Raw genomic sequence first — 20315 nt, forward strand, 5'->3', positions numbered from 1 at the left:
CACCCCTCCAAACCTCCTCAAATTCCATCGCCATCCAGGACCACAGATTCTATCAGAGCTCAAGCACAAGGCTGGGCCTGAAGGCCACGTGCTCAGATAAAACTACCATAACTACAACATCCAAGCCTTCCCTCCCCTCTTGATCTCATTTCCTTGCTGGGAAGTCTGCACCACTAAGTGGGGGGTAGGGGGGGGAGGAGGGGGCCCTGTGAGGGTCTTCAAGTTCTGGGGGCATGATGCTAGGAAAGGAGTACTCACATAGCAAATCCACACCCAACCCCAAAGCAGAAACAAATCTGCAAAGTCTCTCTGTGGCAAAAACTGCTAGTTATCTTTTAATATCTGTTCCTCCATTTTTCCTTAATCATACAAATTTTAGCTAGAGTGTGGGCTACCTAAATTAAAACTGACATTTACCAGCCTCTCTTGCAGGCAGGTACGACCAAGTGACTAAGTTCTTGCTCCAGGGAGGTAAGCAAAATTTCATACAAATAAGACCTCAGGAAGTCTCTTTGAAGGGCGGAGCATGCCTTTCTTTGTCCTTCCTGTCAGCCACAGTGCAGACTTGACAGCCACAGCTTGAGTAGCCACCTTGGACCACCAGCTAGAAGTCACGTGCTGAGGATGGCAGAGCAGTAAGGCAGAAGGAAGCAACCAGGCTCCCTGAAAAATTATGAAGTCACCCTACCAGCCCCATACTGTCTACCTTTAATATGTGAGAAGAACAAACTTCAACATATTTGAGCCATGCTGCTTTCGGTTTTCAGGTGTTTGAAACCCAAATTAATCCTGGATAATATACGCATCCTAAGACCAAACTGTGCCTCTCATATTCTTTTTCTGATGAGGAGATCACTTGGCAATCCACAGCTATAGTGACAGTTATGCTGACAGTCAAGGCTCCCTTTTCCCACAGCAACAGGGAGGAAGAAACCCTTCCAATTCCTCCCACAAACAAGCTGGGTGTTACTAAGGGGAACTTAAGGACAGAGGAATGCAATCCTTAACAACAACAGCAACAAGGTGGGAGAAGAAAAAAAGCTGAGGAGAGACCATCTACAAGTATATTAGGAGGAAAATGTTCTACAACAGTCCAGGAGAGGTAAATCCTGAATGGAAATCCTGGAATCTGGAGCTCCCCCTTGGGATACACGTGAGTATGTCAGGTATATGCCTCTTTAAGAATCCTTCTTGTTTTTAATTACACAAATATACACATTTAGTCTTATTATCAAACCATTCAAGCTCTGTACAAGGGTAGACTCCAGGGTCTCTGAGACTATGGTAAAAAAGACCCAGTCCTCGGGGGTGCCTGGGTGGCTCAGTGGGTTAAAGCCTCTACCTTCGGCTCAGGTCATGATCCCAGGGTCCTGGGATAGAGCCCCGCATCGGGCTCTCTGCTCAGCAGGAAGCCTGCTCCCCCTCCCACCCCGCCTGCTTCTCTACCTACTTGTGATTTCTGTCTGTCAAATAAATAAATAAAATCTTTAAAAAAAAAAAAAAAGACCCAGTCCTTCTGAGTCATGTCACCTTCAGAACATGAGAGCTGTCTATCCAGAGCAACAACTGACCAAAGTAGGGAAGCACACCCTTCCTTCTCAGAACCCTGCCCAGGCCTGAGTCCAAGACAGCAAGAGACAACAGAAAGCTATTCAGGCATTACACAGTGTTTCTTCACTCCAGTCTCCCCTTTAGAAGTCTCCCTCCCCTGTCTCCTCCTGTTCCTGCTCCTCCTCCTCCTCGTGCTCCTCTCCACTGCCAGCCTTCCCAAAGAAACCCTGGGGGTTGAAGGAAGTGGTGTCTCAGCAGTAAGCAAGGCTCTGCTTTGATGCCAGAGTCAGTGCTGAGTGACTTCTATGTTAAAATCTTCACAGCAGGGGCGCCTGGGTGGCTCGGTGGGTTAGGGCCTCTGCCTTCGGCTCGGATCATGGTCTCGGGGTCCTGGGATCGGGCCCCGCATCGGGCTCTCTGCTCTGCAGGGAGCCTGCTTCCTCCTCTCTCTCTGCCTGCCTGTCTGCCTGGTTGTGATTTCTCTCTGTCAAATACATAAAATATTTAAAAAAAAAAATCTTCACAGCAAATATTCTCGAATGACGTGTGTGAGCCTACACAACAGGCAGAATCCCACAAAGATAAATAGACTAAGAAAAATTGCCCTTCCACAATCAAATCAAGAACTGTTGGGCACCTGAGTTACCAATAATACTGCTGGTCACCTGGTCAGAGAAGGGACCTGTGGACCTCAAGAACTGCCATTTTCCCCTACCGTTCCGTAAGTAAGAGCCTCTAAGCACACTCAGTCCAGTCGGCAGCCTGAGGCCCCAACCACCACAGAAGATTCCAAGCTCCCAGAACACATATGAATGGAACGCACTGTTAGGATAGAGTTTCTCAACTTCAACACTGTTGACATTTGGGGAGAGTAAGTCTTAGTTGTGAGAAGCTGTCCTGTACTTTACAAGATGCTCAATAGTACCCCTGGCTTCTACCCACTAGATGCCAGTAGCACCCCTTCCAAGGAGGTGTGACAACCAAAAATGTCTCCAGACCTTGCCAAATGTTTCCGGGGGGGGGGGGGGCAAACTCACCTCTGGTTGAAAACCACAGTTCTAGGATAATGAAGAGCTAAGATAGCCTGAAATTCAAAAAAGTTGCTAAGATCCGTCTGCCAGTATAACCTGGGAATAGGGCCGGGGGGCTGCTGGGAAGCCAGGATGTGAATGAGAGATGCCTTCAAGGGCCAAGAAGGTAATGCAACTGAGCAAAGGCAAGAATTTCTGGATATAGGAGCACCTGGGTGGCTCAATCAGTTGAGCGTCTGCCTTCAGCTCATGTCACTGGGGTCCTGGATCAAGGCCCGCACTGGGCTCCTTGCTCAGCGGGGAACATGCTTCTCCCTCTGCCCGCCACTCCCCCTGCTTGCATACTCTCTCTCTCTAACAAATAAATACATAAAATCTTTTAAAAAAAGTAATGTCTGGGTATAAAACAAGAGGGAGTGGAGGGCTATAGTAGACTGAAGAGTGTGTGCTCCTTTGAAGAGACCAACCAGGAGCACCTGGGTGGCTCAGCTGGTTCAGCATCTGCCTTTGGCTCTGCTCAGGTCATGATCTTGGTGTTCTGGGATCAGGCCCAGTCAGGCTCCCTGCTTCTCCTTCTCCCTCTCCTCCTCCCCCTCACCACGCTCTCTTTATCTCTCTGTCAAATAAATAAAATCTTAAAAACTTTTTAAAAAAATAAATAAAGGGAGCAACCATGACACAAAGGCAGCTAATTTTGTCAGGAAGGAATCTGGGCCCAAGGTTGCCAAAACTTTTGATTTTTCAACAGAAAAGTCCTGGTTTTCAAACGTTGGCAAGTAATTCAAAACTGCTTACAACACTAGGCCAAACAAATATATCTATGGGTCAAGTTTGGCCCATAGGCCACCAGCTTGCAGCTCTGACCTGCAGTTGTCACATGGAGAATGTCTGGGCCCTTCCTTCTAGAATTAAACTTTGATTATCTAGCTTGCATGGCTATAATTTCCATAGACAGTCTTCCAAAAAACAACCTGGACTCTTCTTAATTTCAAGACTAACTCAATTCTCCTATCTTACCTAAATTTCTCAGTGGATTCAGCGCAGATTTTGTGGTTTTTACCCCTAATTATGACCTAATTGGTTTCTTCCAATTTTGTCTCTTAAGACCACTGCCACTCCTGCCCAAAGAGACTCCCTTCAGCACATGATGCATCAGCCTGATTCTTCACCCTAACTTACAAGAAGAAAAATAAGCTGAACCCTAAAGTCTTGTCAGTTAGGACAGGACATGTTTTTTGTTGTTGCTATTTTGCATTTAAAGATTTTATTTGTTTCTTTGACAGAGAGAGATCACAAGTAGGCAGAGAGAGGGGGGAAAGCAGGCTCCCTGCTGAGCAGAGAGCCTGATGCGGGGCTGGATCCCAGGACCCCGAGATCAGGACCTGAGCGGAAGGGAGAGGCTTAACCCACTGAGCCACCCAGGCACCCCAGGACAGGCCATGGTTTTATGATTTAAGCCCATATCCGACAAGTTCCTACCTGCAGGCATGCATTATGGAAAAGCCTGGGCTTCTGGAATAGGGGCTTGAAGGAATTCTGATGGTGAGTAATCTGGGTAAAAGTACACTTGAATGAAAGAAGTCACAGATATACCATGACTGCACTTCTAAGAGGTGAGGTCTCCCCTCCAATCAAAAGAACAGTTCTAGGGGTGCCTGGGTGGCTCAGGGGATTAAGCCTCTGCCTTCGGCTCAGGTCATGGTCTCTGGGTCCTGGGATTGAGGCCCTCATCAGACTCTCTGCTCAGCGGGGAGTCTGCTTCCCTTCCTCTCTCTGCCTGCCCCTCTGCCTACTTGTGATCCCTGTCTGTCAAATAAATAAAATCTTCAAAAAAAAAAAAATGGGCTTCGTAAGGACAAAAGAACAAACGCAATAGAGACAATCATAAAGGAAAAAAGATTTCCCAAATAAAAATCTTTATACATGAAAATTATATATAGAGATGTCCTTTGACTTCGTTATCTTTGGAATTCACCCTAAGGCCATCGTGAGACCAACACACAGGCACTCTTAAGTGCTTAAGTAAAAGCACACCCTCACAAAACCTTCTAGAAGAAAACTGGGTAACACATGAAGAATCTTAAAACAATTTATTTCTTCAGACACAGGTATTTCTCCTGTATAATTAATTCTATCCTACAGAAAAAAGGTGCAGAAACTCTGAATCTTTATATACAAAGACTCCCACAGTAATATTGTAATATAATAATAATACAGAGCATTTATTCTATGCCAGACACAGAGAAGTACTGTATGTGTATTGATTCATTTATTCCTCATGATAATCCTTTTAGTAAGTACAAGTGATATTTCCACTTTCAAGTGAGAAGACCAAGGCAACAGTTTAACTAATTCCTTCAAGGTAAACAGCTGGAAAAACAGCTGGTAAAGCTAGAATCAGTCCTGGTCTGGCATGGGAGCCCATGATCTTAACCACTATACCACACTGCCAGGAAACTACTTCTGTGTCCCTAAACCATGTTTTCTAAGAATATTTGATGAAACGGATTAAATATTAAAAATTTTAAAGTATTATACAAACCAGAGAGAGTATGATCTCAAGAGTACTTTTTTTAAAAAATGAGATAAGGGGCACCTGGGTAGCTCAGTCGTTAAGCATCTGCCTTAGACTTGGGTCATGATCCCAGGGTCCTGGGATCGAGTTCTGCATCAGGCTTCCTGCTTAGCAGGAAGCCTGCTTCTCCTTCCCACTCCCCCTGCTTGTGTTCCCTCTCTTGCTGTGTCTCTGTCAAATAAATAAATAACATCTTTTTAAAAAATGTATAAAAAATGAGATAAGCACAGAAAAAAATATTAGAAGGTATTTCACACAATTAGTAGCAGTAGTTCTCTGGGAGTTAAAATTATGGGTGGAGATGCCTGGGTGGCTCAGTAGGTTAAGCATCTGCCTTCAGCTCAGGTCATGATCTCAGCATCCTGGGACTGAGTCCCACATGGGGCTCCTTGCTCAGTGGGGAGCCTGCTTCTCCCTCTGCCTGCTGCTCCCGATGCTTGTGTTCTCTCTCTCTGACAAATAAATAAATAAAAATATTTTAAAAATAAAAAATAAAATAATAAAAAAATTAATTATGGGTGATTTTTCTTTTCTCCATTTTTTTGCGTTTTCAAAGTGCCTATAATGTCTATGTATTACCTTTAAATAATAGTAATAATAATAAAAAGACACTACTTTAAAAAATATTTCTTTGAAGAACATTCCAAAAAACATGATATACTAAACTTAAAAAGCAGAATATAAAGTTATATGCAAAGTATGATGCCAGCACTATAAAAGAATGAAATGAAGACATGATTTAATTATTAAGGGTGTTCATCTTTTGGTGGTACGTTATGGGTGATCTGAGGATAAGTTCATCTCCCTAATGAATACATTTCATAATCAGAAAATTCTTCTTTTTTTAGAAAACTCAGTCAGGCCAGAGTTCCCCTGGCCAGACCCTAACACACATACAGCTGAGTACCCACCTTCTCCCCTCCTGGGGCTACATGTTGAGGGGTTCCCTTCAACATTTGTCTTTAACAAATTCCTTAAAGTCAGGAACCACAGTGTACCATACAATCCTTTTTTGCTAACTCCAAGGTACTCTCAGTCTATTTTTAACACTGTGGATAAACTACATATACTGCCAAAGCTTTTGCAAGCAGAGATACGGAAAGAACAGAGTATAATTAAGTGCTTCTGGCAGCACAGAGCTAAGGAACACAGGGAATTCTGTGCCACTTCTCAGCTAAAACACTAGCCCTACAAGACTGGGTAAATTCACAGCAATCTTCTCTCCTTTTCAGCGATTTCACACAGAATCCCTCCTGACCACTTCATGAGAGAAAAAGGAAAATAAAGAGGGATCAACTGGGATCTCTTGGGTTCTGCCCTCAGAAACCCAAATATAGGGCACCTGGGTGGCTCAGCTGGTTAAGTGTCTGTCTTTGGTTCAGGTCATGATCGTGGGGTTCCTGGATCGAGTCCTGCTCAGCGGAGAGTTGGTTTCTCTCTCTAGGCTTCCCCCTGTTCATGATCTCCCTCCTTCTTTCTCTCCCTGTCTCTCTTGCACTCTCTTCCAAATAAATAAATAAAATCTTTTTTAAAAAAGAAAACTCAAACACCAGTGAGAAAAAGCCTTTTTGGTGTGGTGCCTGCTGCTTAGAATGGGCTGCAAAGAATGGCAGTGGCAGGAAACAGTGGTCCTGCAGGCTGAGGGTAACACCTTGGGACCCCAACAGTCTAGAGAAGCCTTTTTCCTCAGACCCTAAACTGGTTTAAAATAAAAAGCTGGGAAGTAAAGTAACTTATTTTTGAGAAGCAGGATAAAGTCCTCAGCACTGATGGGTTTTTCTGGGTTAAGTTACAACTAGTGATGTTGACTCCAATCAAAACATCTGATAAGACAAAAGTAAGACATGCACCAACCTGTCGCCTAGACTGGGGAACAGAACTCTGGAAGAGTCAAGATAGAAGGAATGTGAGGCATCAAGAGTCACAAAAAGACTCAAACTTCTCTCATCCCTAACCTTTACCCTTACTTATCTCTCAGGGTTAAATGACTTTGGTGAGATTACTTCTTCAAAAGGTAAGATGCGGGGCGCCTGGGTGGCTCAGTCAGTTAAGCATCTGGGTCACGATCCCAGGGTCCTGGGATTGAGTCCCACATTGGCCCCCTGCTCAGCAGGGAATCTGCCTCTCCCTCTCCCTGTCCCCTCCCACCATGCTCCTGCCCAGTTTCTCTCTCTTAAATATATAAAAATCTTTAAAAAGAAAAAAAGAGACAAAAGGTAAGATGCCTCTCTTCCCCCTCCCCTCAAAAGCAAAATACGGTGTTCAAGTACAGGTACCACTACGATTATCAAAGGAACCCACACCCTCAAACATACTCCCCCACTAAACCCCAGACTTACATATGCAAGCAGCAGCAAGGAGACGACAGGCCAGGTACGGGGGATCACAGGTAGGGAACGAGGGCTGGATGATGTAGTTGGCGAAGGTGATGGCAATGATGGCCTGACTGGTGGGCTCAACAATTAGCAAGGAGGCCCACAGGCGGATGAAGGCAATGAAGCCCCCAAAGGCCTCTAGAATATAAGCATAGCTGGCCCCAGACTTCGTGATGGTGGTCCCCAGCTCTGCATAGCAAAGGGCACCAACAACAGAGAAAAGCCCACCAATGGCCCATACGACCAATGACAACCCATAGGACGCAGTGTATACCAGCACGCCCTTGGGTGAGACAAAGATTCCTGAGCCTATCATGTTGCCCACCACCAAGCTGACCCCATTCAACAGCGAGATCTCCTTCTTTAGCTGCATAGTTTCTGCAGTCTGTTGAGGCTTCATGCTGACTTCTTCCCTGGGCTGGCTGGCCTCTGGAATGAGATGGTAGGCTGGTGGAGGGCTCTCCAGTTCCCTGGCTTCCATGGCAAATGTTTCCTTCACACTTGTGTTTACTGTGGCCTGGCAAAGAATATCAAAGAATATAAGTATGTTAGTTTAGGGCAGAAACTGGTGAGTCTCTGGTTTAGACTGGCAAAGCCAACCTCTTATATACGAAAAGCATGCCTTACACACAGACTTAAATATAATGAGGTCGTATCCGTTTCCACCACAGGACACAGAGAAATAAATGGAGGTAGGCAGATAACTAGTGCTCCCAAGAGATAACTGTAAGAGCTCAGCTGATGGCAACTTCTAACAACAGAGAGTTGGAAGTTGGAAGTTGGCTTAACACAGAGGGTAGGCTGGCATTAGGTTTATCCATAGCATGGATTCTTCCTGAGGTGTACTTTTGGTTTTGGTCTGGCTGTCCCATTTTTTTTATTTATTTATTTATTTATTTATTTATAGATTTGATTTATTTATTTGACAGAGATCACAATTTATTTATTTGGCAGAGAGGCAGGTAGAGAGAGGGGGGAAGCAGGCCCCCTGCCAAGCAGAGAGCCCAATGCGGCACGCGATCACAGGACCCTGAGATCATGACCTGAGCCAAAGGCAGAGGCTTAACCCTCTGAGCCACCCAGGCGCCCAATGGTCTTACCATTTTAAAACCTCAAACCTGGGGCGCCTGGGTGGCTCAGTGGGTTAAAGCCTCTGCCTTCGGCTCGGGTCATGATCCCAGGGTCCTGGGATCAAGCCCCGCATCGGGATCTCTGCTCAGCAGGGAGCCTGCTTCCTCCTCTCTCTGCCTGTCTTTCTGCCTACTTGTGATCTCTGTCTGTCAAATAAATAAATAAAAATCTTTAAAACCTACAAACCTGTCCTGCAAAGACCAGACTCTCACTACTGGGTTCACAGCCTTAGCCAGCCCGGTAGATCTCTCACTGCCCATACCCACTCACCTCCCCCAAACATAAACAGGAACTTCTGCAGTATCCAGCAACATGTGGACAAGTCTGTAACTACTCTCAGGCCGGCAAAGAACACGAGCAGGTGGCAAGAAAGGCTAGGAAGATGCTAAGACCAGAGCCGATGCAAAGACTAGAACAAGCAAAGGACCTTCATGAAAATACACACCTGTGTATTACTGTGTCTACAACATCAATCATATTTCCTACATTGCTGCTTGTCCATTCAATGCATCTCTTTTTCCAAAGTGCCCAGAAAAGAGAATATAATTAAGACCCAATGGAGAAAGAACATCCAGAGGGCACCCTAACATGGGGCTTGACTGCTATAAGTTTATTTGTTTTCCTCCTTAGCATGCCCCTCACTACCATCTGGGGTTGCAAAGAGATTCTCCCAGAACAGGACCCAGAAACTGTGACACCCAGTCAGAGTTATGTGGCTTCTCTTATCCATAGACCTGGCATTAGAAGGCATCCCATAGGGAGATGGCACATACCACTACTTTTGGTTTAAAGTTGAGCCAGTCCAGAAACCTCAAAGAAGTTAGATTCCACAACAACTTATATATGAAGAACGCAGAATCTGTCAGAGGAAGACATGCACCTTCCCGAATCTGCACTCAGCATGACCTTCTCCTGCTCCCAATCCCTGTGCCCCAGTAATCAGGAAGTCAGATCACCTACTTACTCCCACCTCATCTTCTGGATAAAGGATTCCTGTAAGCCATACGATTCCCACCCAAGAATCAGTCTTTTAAGGTCACAGAGATAACTTCAGGGATAAGAATGAGATCAGTACATCATCTTCCCGGAAGACTCTCATCTGCTCAATAAAGATGGAAGTGCCAGAAACTTACCTCATGGAGCTCAGAGTGAGGGAATAGCCACTCAAGAGTAAGCAGTTCTCAGGGAAAAGTTCAGTTTCCACAGCGCTATCCAAAACTCCTGCCTTACCTGTCCCGGTCCCCTGCCAGGGTCTGCACTGGAGATAAGTGAAAACACTCCTCTGGGGGCACTAGCAAGCCTTCCCTCACTCCCAGCCTACCTCTGCTTAGATAAGTAAGACCTGGCTTTAAGGCACACCACTCTTCCTTTCGCTCTTGGCACCAAGCCATGCAGGTTTTCCTATGCAGGCACAGGCATGTGGGTACATACTTGTTTTCACGTGTCCGTCAGATGAGCCAAAGCAACCATGAAAACAAACTTGGAAATAGCAGAGGAGCCTATATTCTCACATGAGTCAGGTGCAGACCTAGACTGCCTTTTTCCACCCAACTCAATAGAGAGGCAAGCAGAGAAACCTGGTTCCAGAGACCATTTCAGGCTCCCCTCTATTCAGTCAGACCCTAGCTAAATGGGGAGAGGAGGCTGGGGCTCCCACATATTCTTTTTGGATCTCTGATACCAGAGTATGGGTTTTCTACACATCAAACAATTCGGCAACACCAGACAATTTAACTCAATCCTGATGATGAGGGAGCAGAAGGCAAGCTGAGGACAAAGCACAAGCTGACACCCCACAACCCCCACCCCTAAGGTGGGATATGTGTGACATTCCTCAGCACTCCTGGCTGCCCTGAAGCTAAGGGAAGGAAAAACAAATAGTTAATTTATAGAGATTATAGTTCTGCAAGACAGGAGTCTCCCTTAGTTTACAAATGTCTTAGTGATTTACAAGAAAAAAGCATTCTTATCAATAACCTAACTTCCAGAAGGAAATGTAGATAAAATTAAGTGTCCTTATGACTTGAGGCAGGCAGAGTATAATGTTCACCCAGGGCAGCTCTTTCCGCCCAGGGGACCTGTCCCCATGCATTAATAAAACCAGCATTTTGTACCAAAGATGTCTCAAGAATTCTTTCTTGGCTGCTGGCTCCAGACCTCACCCCACCAAACCTCACCTATATTCCAAAACTGCATCACCGACACTATTAACCTGGAGCTCCCTCAGGTTAAGGGCTCAGTCCCACAAAACTGCCCCCTCTTCAGATGCCAAATACAAGCACAGGTTGTTATCAGGGCTTCCAACTGACTGGCTATAAACTGGAGGGTCCCACTACCCCATCCTTGGGTTCAATTAATTTGCTAGAACGGCTCACAGAACTCAAGAACACAGTTTACTCACTAGATTACCAGTTTATTATAAAAGGATATAACTCAGGAACAGCCAGATGGAAAAGATGCATAGGGCAAGGCATATGGGAAGGGGCGTGGAGTTCCATGCGCTCTCTGGACAAGTTACTCACCCAGCACCTCCACCTGTTCACCAACCTGAAAGCTCTCCAAACTCTGTCCTTTTTGGGTTTTTATGGAGGCTTCATTACAAAGGCATGACTGATTAAAATCATTGGCCATTAGTGATTGATTCAGTCTCTAGCCCCTCTCTCCCTTCTCCAGAGGTCGGACTGCACTGAAAGTTCCAACCACTTAATCACACAGTTGGTTCCTCTAGCAACTAGCCCCCATCCTCAGAAGATCTGGATGCTTTCCAAAAATCACCTCATTAACAAAAACTCAGAGGCAGGTTGAAAGGGGCTTGTTATATAAATAACAAAAGACATCCATTTCACTTTCATTGCCCTGGAGCTATTTCAGGAATTGAGAGCAAAAGCAAATATTATAACAGAAAATGCCCCTATGGCTCTTATATAGGAAATTATAGGAGCTGTGTCTAGAAACAGTGGATGAAGACCAAATACTTATTTATTCAGAATACCACAGGGAAGGAGAGAAATTCATCTCACAGGAAAATAAAATTAGTATAAAATGGAATTGCCTTGGCTTCTAACTATCCAACTAGGATACAGAAAGCTGGGGAAAGCATCACTCCAATGACAAGAAAAAGCCAAATAATCTACAAAACCATAACTTTACTTGAAGCCATCAGAGAGCTGGGGTTATAGGACAACCTACCCGACTGAAATTTACGGAAAAACAGGCACCTCCCTGTAGAGTTGCAAGCTCTGGTTCACCTGTGGCACAGGGAGAATGATGTGACCAACATGTAGGCAAGTAGAAAAACTCAGGTACAATTTTTAATGAATTACTCAAGGTCTTGTGTGGGTTAGCAAGAGCATAGACAGTCAGAGGATTTTCTCCACAGACCTCAGTGGATTGGATGTTCATAAAAAATACTAGGCAGTTCAGCTTGGGTCATGATCTCAGGGTCCTGGGATCGAGCCCCGAATGGGGCTCTCTGCTCTGCTTCTGCCTGCCTCTCTGCTTACTTGTGATCTCTCTCTCTCTGTCAAATAAATAAATAAAATCTTAAAAAAAAAATACTAGGTAGGAGACCAGAGACTGTTTCTCAGTAGTGCTAGCCTGGAGAAGAAAAGCAATCAGTACTCTGGGAAAAATGCAAAGGTCTTTTCTAAAGAATAAAAATTTACACCCTTGGGGAAAGGGTGGCAAACTCTGTCCTTTCCAAGGCAGCTGGGGCAGAGTAAAAGAAAAATAAAACAACCCTTATGCCTGGAGGAAAAGAGGAAATTCTGACCCGGACCATCAAAAGTGTTCTACCTCTGAGGCAAGAGGAAGATCACCAGAAAGATCTTCACCCCTCTTCCCCCCAGACCCAGAAAAACAGGGCCTGCCTAACACTGAGGCTGAAGCAAGACAAGAGAATCCCTGCTCCCCACCACCAGGTAAGCAAGCACCCAGCAACAAAAGACCTAAAGTTGAGGGTAAAGCACAAACATTGAGGAAAAGCCCTCCCTCCAGCAAACCCATCCTAAACCTAGGAATTTTTTTTTTTAAGATTTTATTTATTTTTTTGACAGGCAGAGATCACAATTAGGCAGAGAGGCAGGGAGAGAGAGGAGGAAGCAGGCTCCCCGCGGAGCAGAGAGCCCGATGTGGGGCTCGATCCCAGGACTCTGAGATCATGACCTGAGCTGAAGGCAGAGGCTCAACCCACCGAGCCACCCAGGCGCCCCTGAACCTAGGAATCTGAAGCTCCCATGTGCACCTAAGGTAACCATAACAACAAAACGCAAACCCAACTCATCTCCTAACTGACTGGAACTCCCACACCAATAGCCTACCAAAGAAGAGATGTACCCAGAATAAATACTTGCCTCACTCTCTACTGTTTTAAGTCCTATATCTAGCAATCAGTAACAAATTACAAGCAATACAACAAAAGGCAAGAGAAACAACCCACTATCAAGAAGCAAAGTAATCAGGGGCACCTGGGCGGGTCAGTCGGTTAAGCATCCAACTCGTGATTTTCACTCACGTCATGATCTCAGGGTTGTGAGATGAAGCCCGTGTCAGGTTCTGCACTCTGCAAGGAGTCTGAGTGGGATTCTCTCTCTCCTCTCCCTCAGTCCCTCCTCCTGCCCACAGGCACTCCCTCTCTCTCTCTACCAAATAAATAAATAAATAAAATCTTAAAAAAAGAAAAGAAAGGAAGCAAAGTAATCAACAGGACAAGACTTAGAAATGACCCAGATATTGGAACCACCACACAAGGAATTTAAAATAACTATGATTAATACATTAAACACTCTAATGTAAAAGTTAGACAGCATGCAGAAACAGATGGGAAATTTCAGCAGAGAGATGAAAACCGTAAGAGCCAAAATGGAAAAAATTGAAAAAAAAAAAAAACCAGAATGGAGCTCTCGAGAATTGTAAGATAATGTCAAATGGTCTGAGGTAAATATAAAAAAATACTTTTGGGAAAAAAAAAACTTTTTGGGTGGCTATTTTTATTTGCTTTAGAATATAATTGCCTGCCTCAAGTAAAAATAGTAGCAATGAATTGTGGATTTATAGCATATATAAAAGTAAAATATAGGTGGGGAGTCTGGGTGGCTCAGTTGGTTGAGTATCTGCCTTCTGCTTTGGGTTGGGGTCATCATCCCAGGGTTCTGGGATGACCTGCATCTGGGTCCCTGCTCAGTGGGGAGGCTGCTTCTCCCTCTTTCTCTGCTCCTCTGCCCCTTACACTCTCCTCTCACTCTGTCTTGTTTCCTCTGTCAGATAAATAAGTAAAATCATTTTTTAAAAATTACAGCATAGAAAATACAGTCAATAATATTGTAATAGCAGTGTATGGTGACAGATGGTACCTAGACTTCTTGTGGAGAGCACGTACGGAATTGTGGAATCACTATGTTGTACATCTGAAACTAATATAACATTGTGCATCAAATATACTCAAATAAAAAAATTTTAAGAAGGCAGAAAAAAGAACACAAGCAACAAATAGAAAACAGAAGACAACTAGCAGGATGGAAGATTTTAATCCAACCATCCCAATAATAACATGAAATGTAAATGATCTAAACATACCAATTAAGAGACAGTCACTGACAGATTAGATTAAAATGCAAAACCCAACATGTAGTCTATGAGAAACCAGCTTTAAATATAAAGACATTGGAGGGCGCCTGGGTGGCTCAGTAGGTTATAGGTATAAAAAGATAGGTAAAAAGTTATAGGTAAAAAGATAGGAAAAGACAGGAAAAAATAAACCATGCGAACACTGATTGAAAGTTGGAGTAGCTATTATTTTTTTTTTAATTTTATTTATTTATTTGACAGAGAGAGATCACAAGTAGGCAGAGAGGCAGGCAGAGAGAGTGAGAGGGAAGCAGGCTCCCTGCCGAGCAGAGAGCCCGATGCGGGACTCGATCCCAGGACCCTGAGATCATGACCTGAGCTGAAGGCAGCAGCCTAAACCACTGAGCCACCCAGGCGCCCTGGAGTAGCTATTATTAACATTACACAAAAAATTAACCAGAATAAGAAATATTGTTAGGGGCGAATCACAGACCTGCACCCCTCGGGCTAATAATACATTATATGTTAATAAAAAAATAAATTAAAAAAAAGAAATATTGCTAGGGATAAAGAGGGACATTACATAATGATAAAGAGGTTAATTCACCAAGAAGACAATTCTAAATGTGTATTCCTCCAACAACATAGCTTCAAAATACATAAAATACATAAAGCAATATCATAGATCTGAAAATCCACAATTACATTTAGACTTCAAAGCACCTCTCTCAGCCAATAATAGAATACGTAGACATAAAATCAGCAAGATCTAGGGCCACCTGGCTGGCTCAGTCAGTAGAACATGAGACTCTTAATCTCAGACTCATGAGTTCAAGCTCCATGTAGAGTGTGGAAAAAAAAAATCAGCAAGATCTAAAAGACCTGAAAATGGAATGTCCCAACATAGCTCTTGTCTAAGTAATTATGTGAATTCTGAGTGGGAAAGAAAAAAAAACTGGCATCTGCAATAAGTTTACCTCCACGCAGGAGAGCAGGACAGGATGGGGTGGGAGACAACCTTCTAAGCAGAAAAAACACCGCTTTGGATCCCCAAATTTCACAACAGAATAACAGCCCTATCTCTCAGTTGGTAGCAGAGCACTGTCAGGAACCCTCCCCCAGGTGCTGCCTGAGGCCTTTAAGACCAATTCCAACCTTCTTAGCAGGGCCTTATCACTATGTCCCCCAACCCCCACCCCTGATGCCAAAGTCCCACCCAAGGTCCTGTCCCAATGAATTACTTGCGGTTTCCAGAACCTGGAGTAGTCCAGGGTTTCCAAAGTCCATCAGACAAACACATCTTTGTTCATACTGAGCTCTCTGTTTCTAACACTCTTCTTCTCCCACCTTTCCCCCAACAACCTAGCTGCCATCTTTCTCCATATATCTCCTTGTCCCCATAAAATTTCTAGTTCATACTTCTGCTCAGCAGCCCCCTCATTTTGTCGCATTTACGTAGCTTCAGTCTCCCAACTAGTTTGTGAGTTCCTGATCTACTTTAATAGCACCCAGTACAAGGCCTAGCACAGGCTCAGTACTTAGTCCATGATCACTGAATAAAATATACCAAGGACAGAATAGCTAAAAGAAAAAATACACAACAAACCCTACTGAAAATCTAACACCTTGAGCCACCTGCTTGCCAGAACAATAAGCAAAAAAAGCCTTAAGTAAAGAGAAGTGATCAAACTTCAGTCTGAGACAGTGGTTCCTATCATTTTGTCAAAGTAGTTGTTCTTTAAATAACAGATGATGGGGAAGAAATGATGAAAAGCAACTATGACCACAATAATGGTTTTAAATTCATTTGCATTTAATTAGTCACCACTCTATCTACAGCAGTCCCTACCTGTGTGAGATGCATTGTTTATCCTATCCCCATAGAACAGATCCGCAGACCTTCTGCAACAATGGGCTGAAAATCAAGGAGATCCTAACTAAGCCACTATCTCCAGCTCAGTAGCCTGGTATTTGGGGGAAAGAGTATGCAACAAAATCTTACCAGATCATCTTCTCTGAACTGGCTATCTTCCTGCCTTCAATTTTTATCCAACTGATAGAGAAATCGGTATGTGAAGATCACACACAGTATGAGATTTTCAGTCTCTCTCTAAAATCACTATTGAAGACAATTTCCATTAAATCATTCAGTGTACCTGCTAAGTTTCTGTCTTGAAAAACTAGCATTAAACCCAGCCTGTAAGGACACAATGCAGCTTTCTAGTAGGTTTTCATCCTGTTTTACAGGCTCCTGCACCAGATAACAAAGGAACTCATAAGACTACTAACATTTCCTCATGAAAATTTAACCATGAAACTACCACATGCAATTTTCAGGGGGGAAAAGAAAGAAGAATCTTTCAAAGTTCAGCTACAAAGAATATTTTAAAAGCTGGATTTAAAAACTCTTTTATAGGGGCACCCAGGTGGCACAGTTGGTTAAACGTCTGACTCCTGGTTTTGGCTCAGGTTATGATCTCAGGGTGGTGGGACCGAGCCTCACATTGGGCTCTGTGCTCACAGAGTCTGCTTAAGACTTTCTCTCCCTCTGCCCCTCCTTCCATGCCCATGCTCTCTTTCTCTCTGAAAATAAATAAATAAATCTTTATTTATTTAAAGATTTCATTTATTTGTCAGAGAGAGAGTGCCTGAGCACAAGCAGAGGGAGCAGCAGGGGAGCAGCAGGCAGAGGAAGAAGCAGGCTCCCCACTTAGCAGGGAGCCTGACATGGGACTCAACCCAGAACCCTGGGATCATGACCCAAGCCAAAGGCGGAGACCTAACTGAGCCACTCAGGCATCCCAAATAAGTAAATCTTCAGGAGGAAAAAAAAAAAAAACCTCTTTTATAACTGATGACTATGGGGGGAAATATTGTTGAGAAAAATACTAAAATCTCTACTATGGTGAAAACGTAGACTCTTTATTTTCTAAGCTTTTCTGAGATTTATATATTTCCCACAATTAACAGGTGTTAATTTTTTTAATGCTTAACTCTCCTTCTCTCTCTCTCTCTCTCCCTATATATATATAGTACCCTTATCAAATGAAAAAGTTATGTAACTCTATATTTATCTTTTTACCTAAGGTACCAGGAAACTCAATATCAAATTCAGCACCCAATCACAGTGAATAAATACCCTCACTTTCAACAGTATGTGATATCTAGTCTTTTCCACTGACTTTGGTTTTCAATTTCTTTTTAACGAGCTCACTGAAGTATCTTTAATTATAAACCACCACAATTACTCTTTAGAAAACGATAAAATTTAACATACAATTTTATATAATATAGTGTTACATAACTGTTAATTATATGTGAGCCACTCTCATTAATAGCATCCTATTCATATGGTGCACAAATAACTGAAACTTCACAAATCGCACAGATCCAAGATCTAATAGAGAACAGAGCAATAATATTCACCTGGGAGGAAATAAGCAAACATCACACTTTCATAAGCTGCCTCATCATAAATGGTCAGGTACTGAGAAGAAAATGGAAGTCTCCACAGCAAGGCCTAATTCCATTTGTCTGTCTTGGCCATTTAACCTCTGCAACAAAGAGTAAGAGGCAGCTTATCAAAAAAAAAAATGAATCTAGTAAACAGCAAGATGATTTTTCCCTTTGTAAAATTAAAGTTTTACATGCCTGGCAGGGGCAGCACTCAATTACTGAGAAGTTCCATCACACCCACAGTGGATTGTAACTGAAGCAACCAGCCCACACGTGTCAGAGAACTAGCCTGGTCATCTCAAATCATTCATGGCTAGACAGTGCTGCTCCCCGAGTCCCAGGTGCTGTAAGCCCTGCTTCGGTCACTTTTGTAGAAATGTATTCACGTCCTGGAGACTATAGCAGGAAATACACAGGACAGAGGTCAGGAAATTTCCTGTACCAAGAAGGGCCAAGGAGATCAGTCACATAACTGGTATTTACTTTCAGTCTGCAATAAAAATACACCCATCGCCAGACAGGGAAGAAGGAAGAAAGGAAAAAAAAAATCGTGTTTGTGGTTTTCTGCTTATTTGTTAGGGCAGGGAAATCAAATATAAGAACTTGAATGGCAGGCTGAGAACAAAGTGGGAAGCAAAAGCCATTAGCCCACAAGGGCACCTTCGTAATGTAGGCAGCCTGGGCAGTTTCCACCTAAAGGGCTTCACAGCAAGCAAAGAGAGACAAAAAATGAGCTCAGGAAGCACTCACAGACTTTCAAAAAGTCTGCTCCTCCCAGATCTTCAAATCAGAGAGCAGCTCTCAGAGAAGCACCAGATGGTGGAGCATTCTGCTATCACGATGCTAGATTTGCTGGCAGTGCTTTTTTCCCCCTATCAAGGGCAGAGACCGAATTCTTTTGAACTGTGTCACCAAGCACACAGCCCAGTGCACACAAGGGGCACTCAAAAACATCTGTTAAATATTGATTCCCGTTTATACTGACCATTACACAATGTGGTACCCAGACTGTTTGCTTAGTGCTTAGTGAAGAATTCTCAGAATGTTTTACAAATATCTCCTTCCATTTATAACATGAGATGATCAAACAAGGTGACAGGACATGACACAAGAGAGAGCCATCAAAGCAGGAGCACACAGTCCCCTGGTGCCAACAGGCCAGGGCTGCAAGCCCTGGCCCTAGACCATCTCGCAGCATCCCAGGAAGCCCTGATCCTGCCCGAAGGGAACCTTGCACGCTGTCCTTCTCACTTGCAGTTTCTCACGGCCCAGGTTCTCCTTCTCATCACACTCACCCTCCAGGATTTCCCAGTCTCTCACACAGCATCGCACTGGGGGACTCTATCACCACAGTGTCCCTCACACTCTCAGCCTCTCCCGCACTTCTGGAGTCACCCTCACACTCAGACTCTCCCGCCCTCAGGGTTTCTCTCTCTCTCTCTCTCTCTCTCTCTCACACACACACACACACTCCCTCCCTCCCTCTCCCCCCACCCCCTTCTGGTCTAGGGCGCCTGTTCGTCTCTCATCACACCCAGAGCCTCCTTCACACCAAGGTGTCTCCCACACTGTCATTTGCTCACTCAGGGTGTTTCTTGCACACTCACACAGTCACTCTCAGATTCGGGGGGGTTCTCTCTCACACCTACACACACACCCACACACACACCCGTAGTTTTTCTCACACGCTCAGTCTTACACTCAGGGTTCCCCACACTCCTGGAGCCACCCTCACGCTCGCGGTCCCTCTCACACGCACAGCGTCACCCTCCCGCACGCTCTCGCTGCGGCGTCTCTCACGTGCCGCCGGCCCGCCCCGCACCCGGCTTGGCGGGCCCGCACCCCGCACCAAGCACGCTGCGGTGGCGGCCGCAGGGAGCGTTCGGCCTCCAGGACGCGACCCCGGCCCCGACCCCGGTCCCGGCCTGGCCCCGGCCCCGCTTCCCCCGCTCGCCCGCCCGCGGCCCGTTACCTCGCAGTAGCCAGGCGCCGACAGGATGCTCGCTCGCTCGACCGCCGCGGCCGCCGCGGCCGCCCAGACCCCGCCCCCGCCACGTCACGCGCCGCCGGATCGCGACAGCGCGCCCCGCGTCGGGACAGGACGCCTAGCTCCGCGTGGGGTTGGCTGGCGGCGGCGCTTCTGGGCCTCTGGGGCCGCCGTGGCCTGAGGGATCGGCCGGCCTGGCTCGGGAGTGCCGTCCCAGCGTCTGCGTGCTTTTGGCTGCCGGTGACCAGGGCCCGGCCACCCTCGCTCTAAATGGCCCGCACAGCGCGTTCCTTTGTGGCTCTTAGCCAAACAGCTTACACAAGGAGCTCTAAACAGCCTCCATGCCCCGTTCACCACCAGCCCCTCCGCTACGCACCTTAGGAAGACACAGACCCGGGACCTGTCCTCCCACATTCACAGCTCAGACCCGGCTCAAGTCCACTGAGGCCTCCACAGACACAGGGACACGGTTGTGATTCCGTAGCGAACACCGCCCCCCTCCCCGCCCCGCCCCGCCTTCCTGGGGCTCAGGTTTGAGGACATTTTTAGGTCCTCAACTTGTGTGACCCTACTGACACCCTCTGGGGGGAGGTGCACCCTTCTGTCTTCCTCTACCCCTGGCCGCTCCTCCTCCTCTCCTTCTA

At 45.2% G+C, this 20315-nt stretch overlaps 1 protein-coding gene across 1 annotated transcript in view; it reads right to left on the bottom strand.

Moving 5' to 3' along the window:
* SLC7A6 (solute carrier family 7 member 6) overlaps positions 1-20123 on the bottom strand; it is a 36865-nt gene extending 16742 nt beyond the window's left edge. The window contains exons 1-3 of the mRNA XM_080828025.1: positions 19657-20123; positions 17655-17782; positions 7497-8049 (exon numbers count right to left, since the gene is read on the bottom strand). Coding sequence (XP_080684151.1) covers positions 7497-8013 — 517 coding nt within the window. The 5' untranslated portion in view covers positions 8014-8049; positions 17655-17782; positions 19657-20123. The remainder of the gene's footprint in view (positions 1-7496; positions 8050-17654; positions 17783-19656) is intronic.
* Between the last annotated feature and the right edge of the window lie 192 nt (positions 20124-20315).

Source organism: Martes martes (genome assembly GCF_963455335.1).
Source record: "Martes martes genome assembly, chromosome: 17".
Lineage (NCBI taxonomy): Eukaryota > Metazoa > Chordata > Mammalia > Carnivora > Mustelidae > Martes > Martes martes.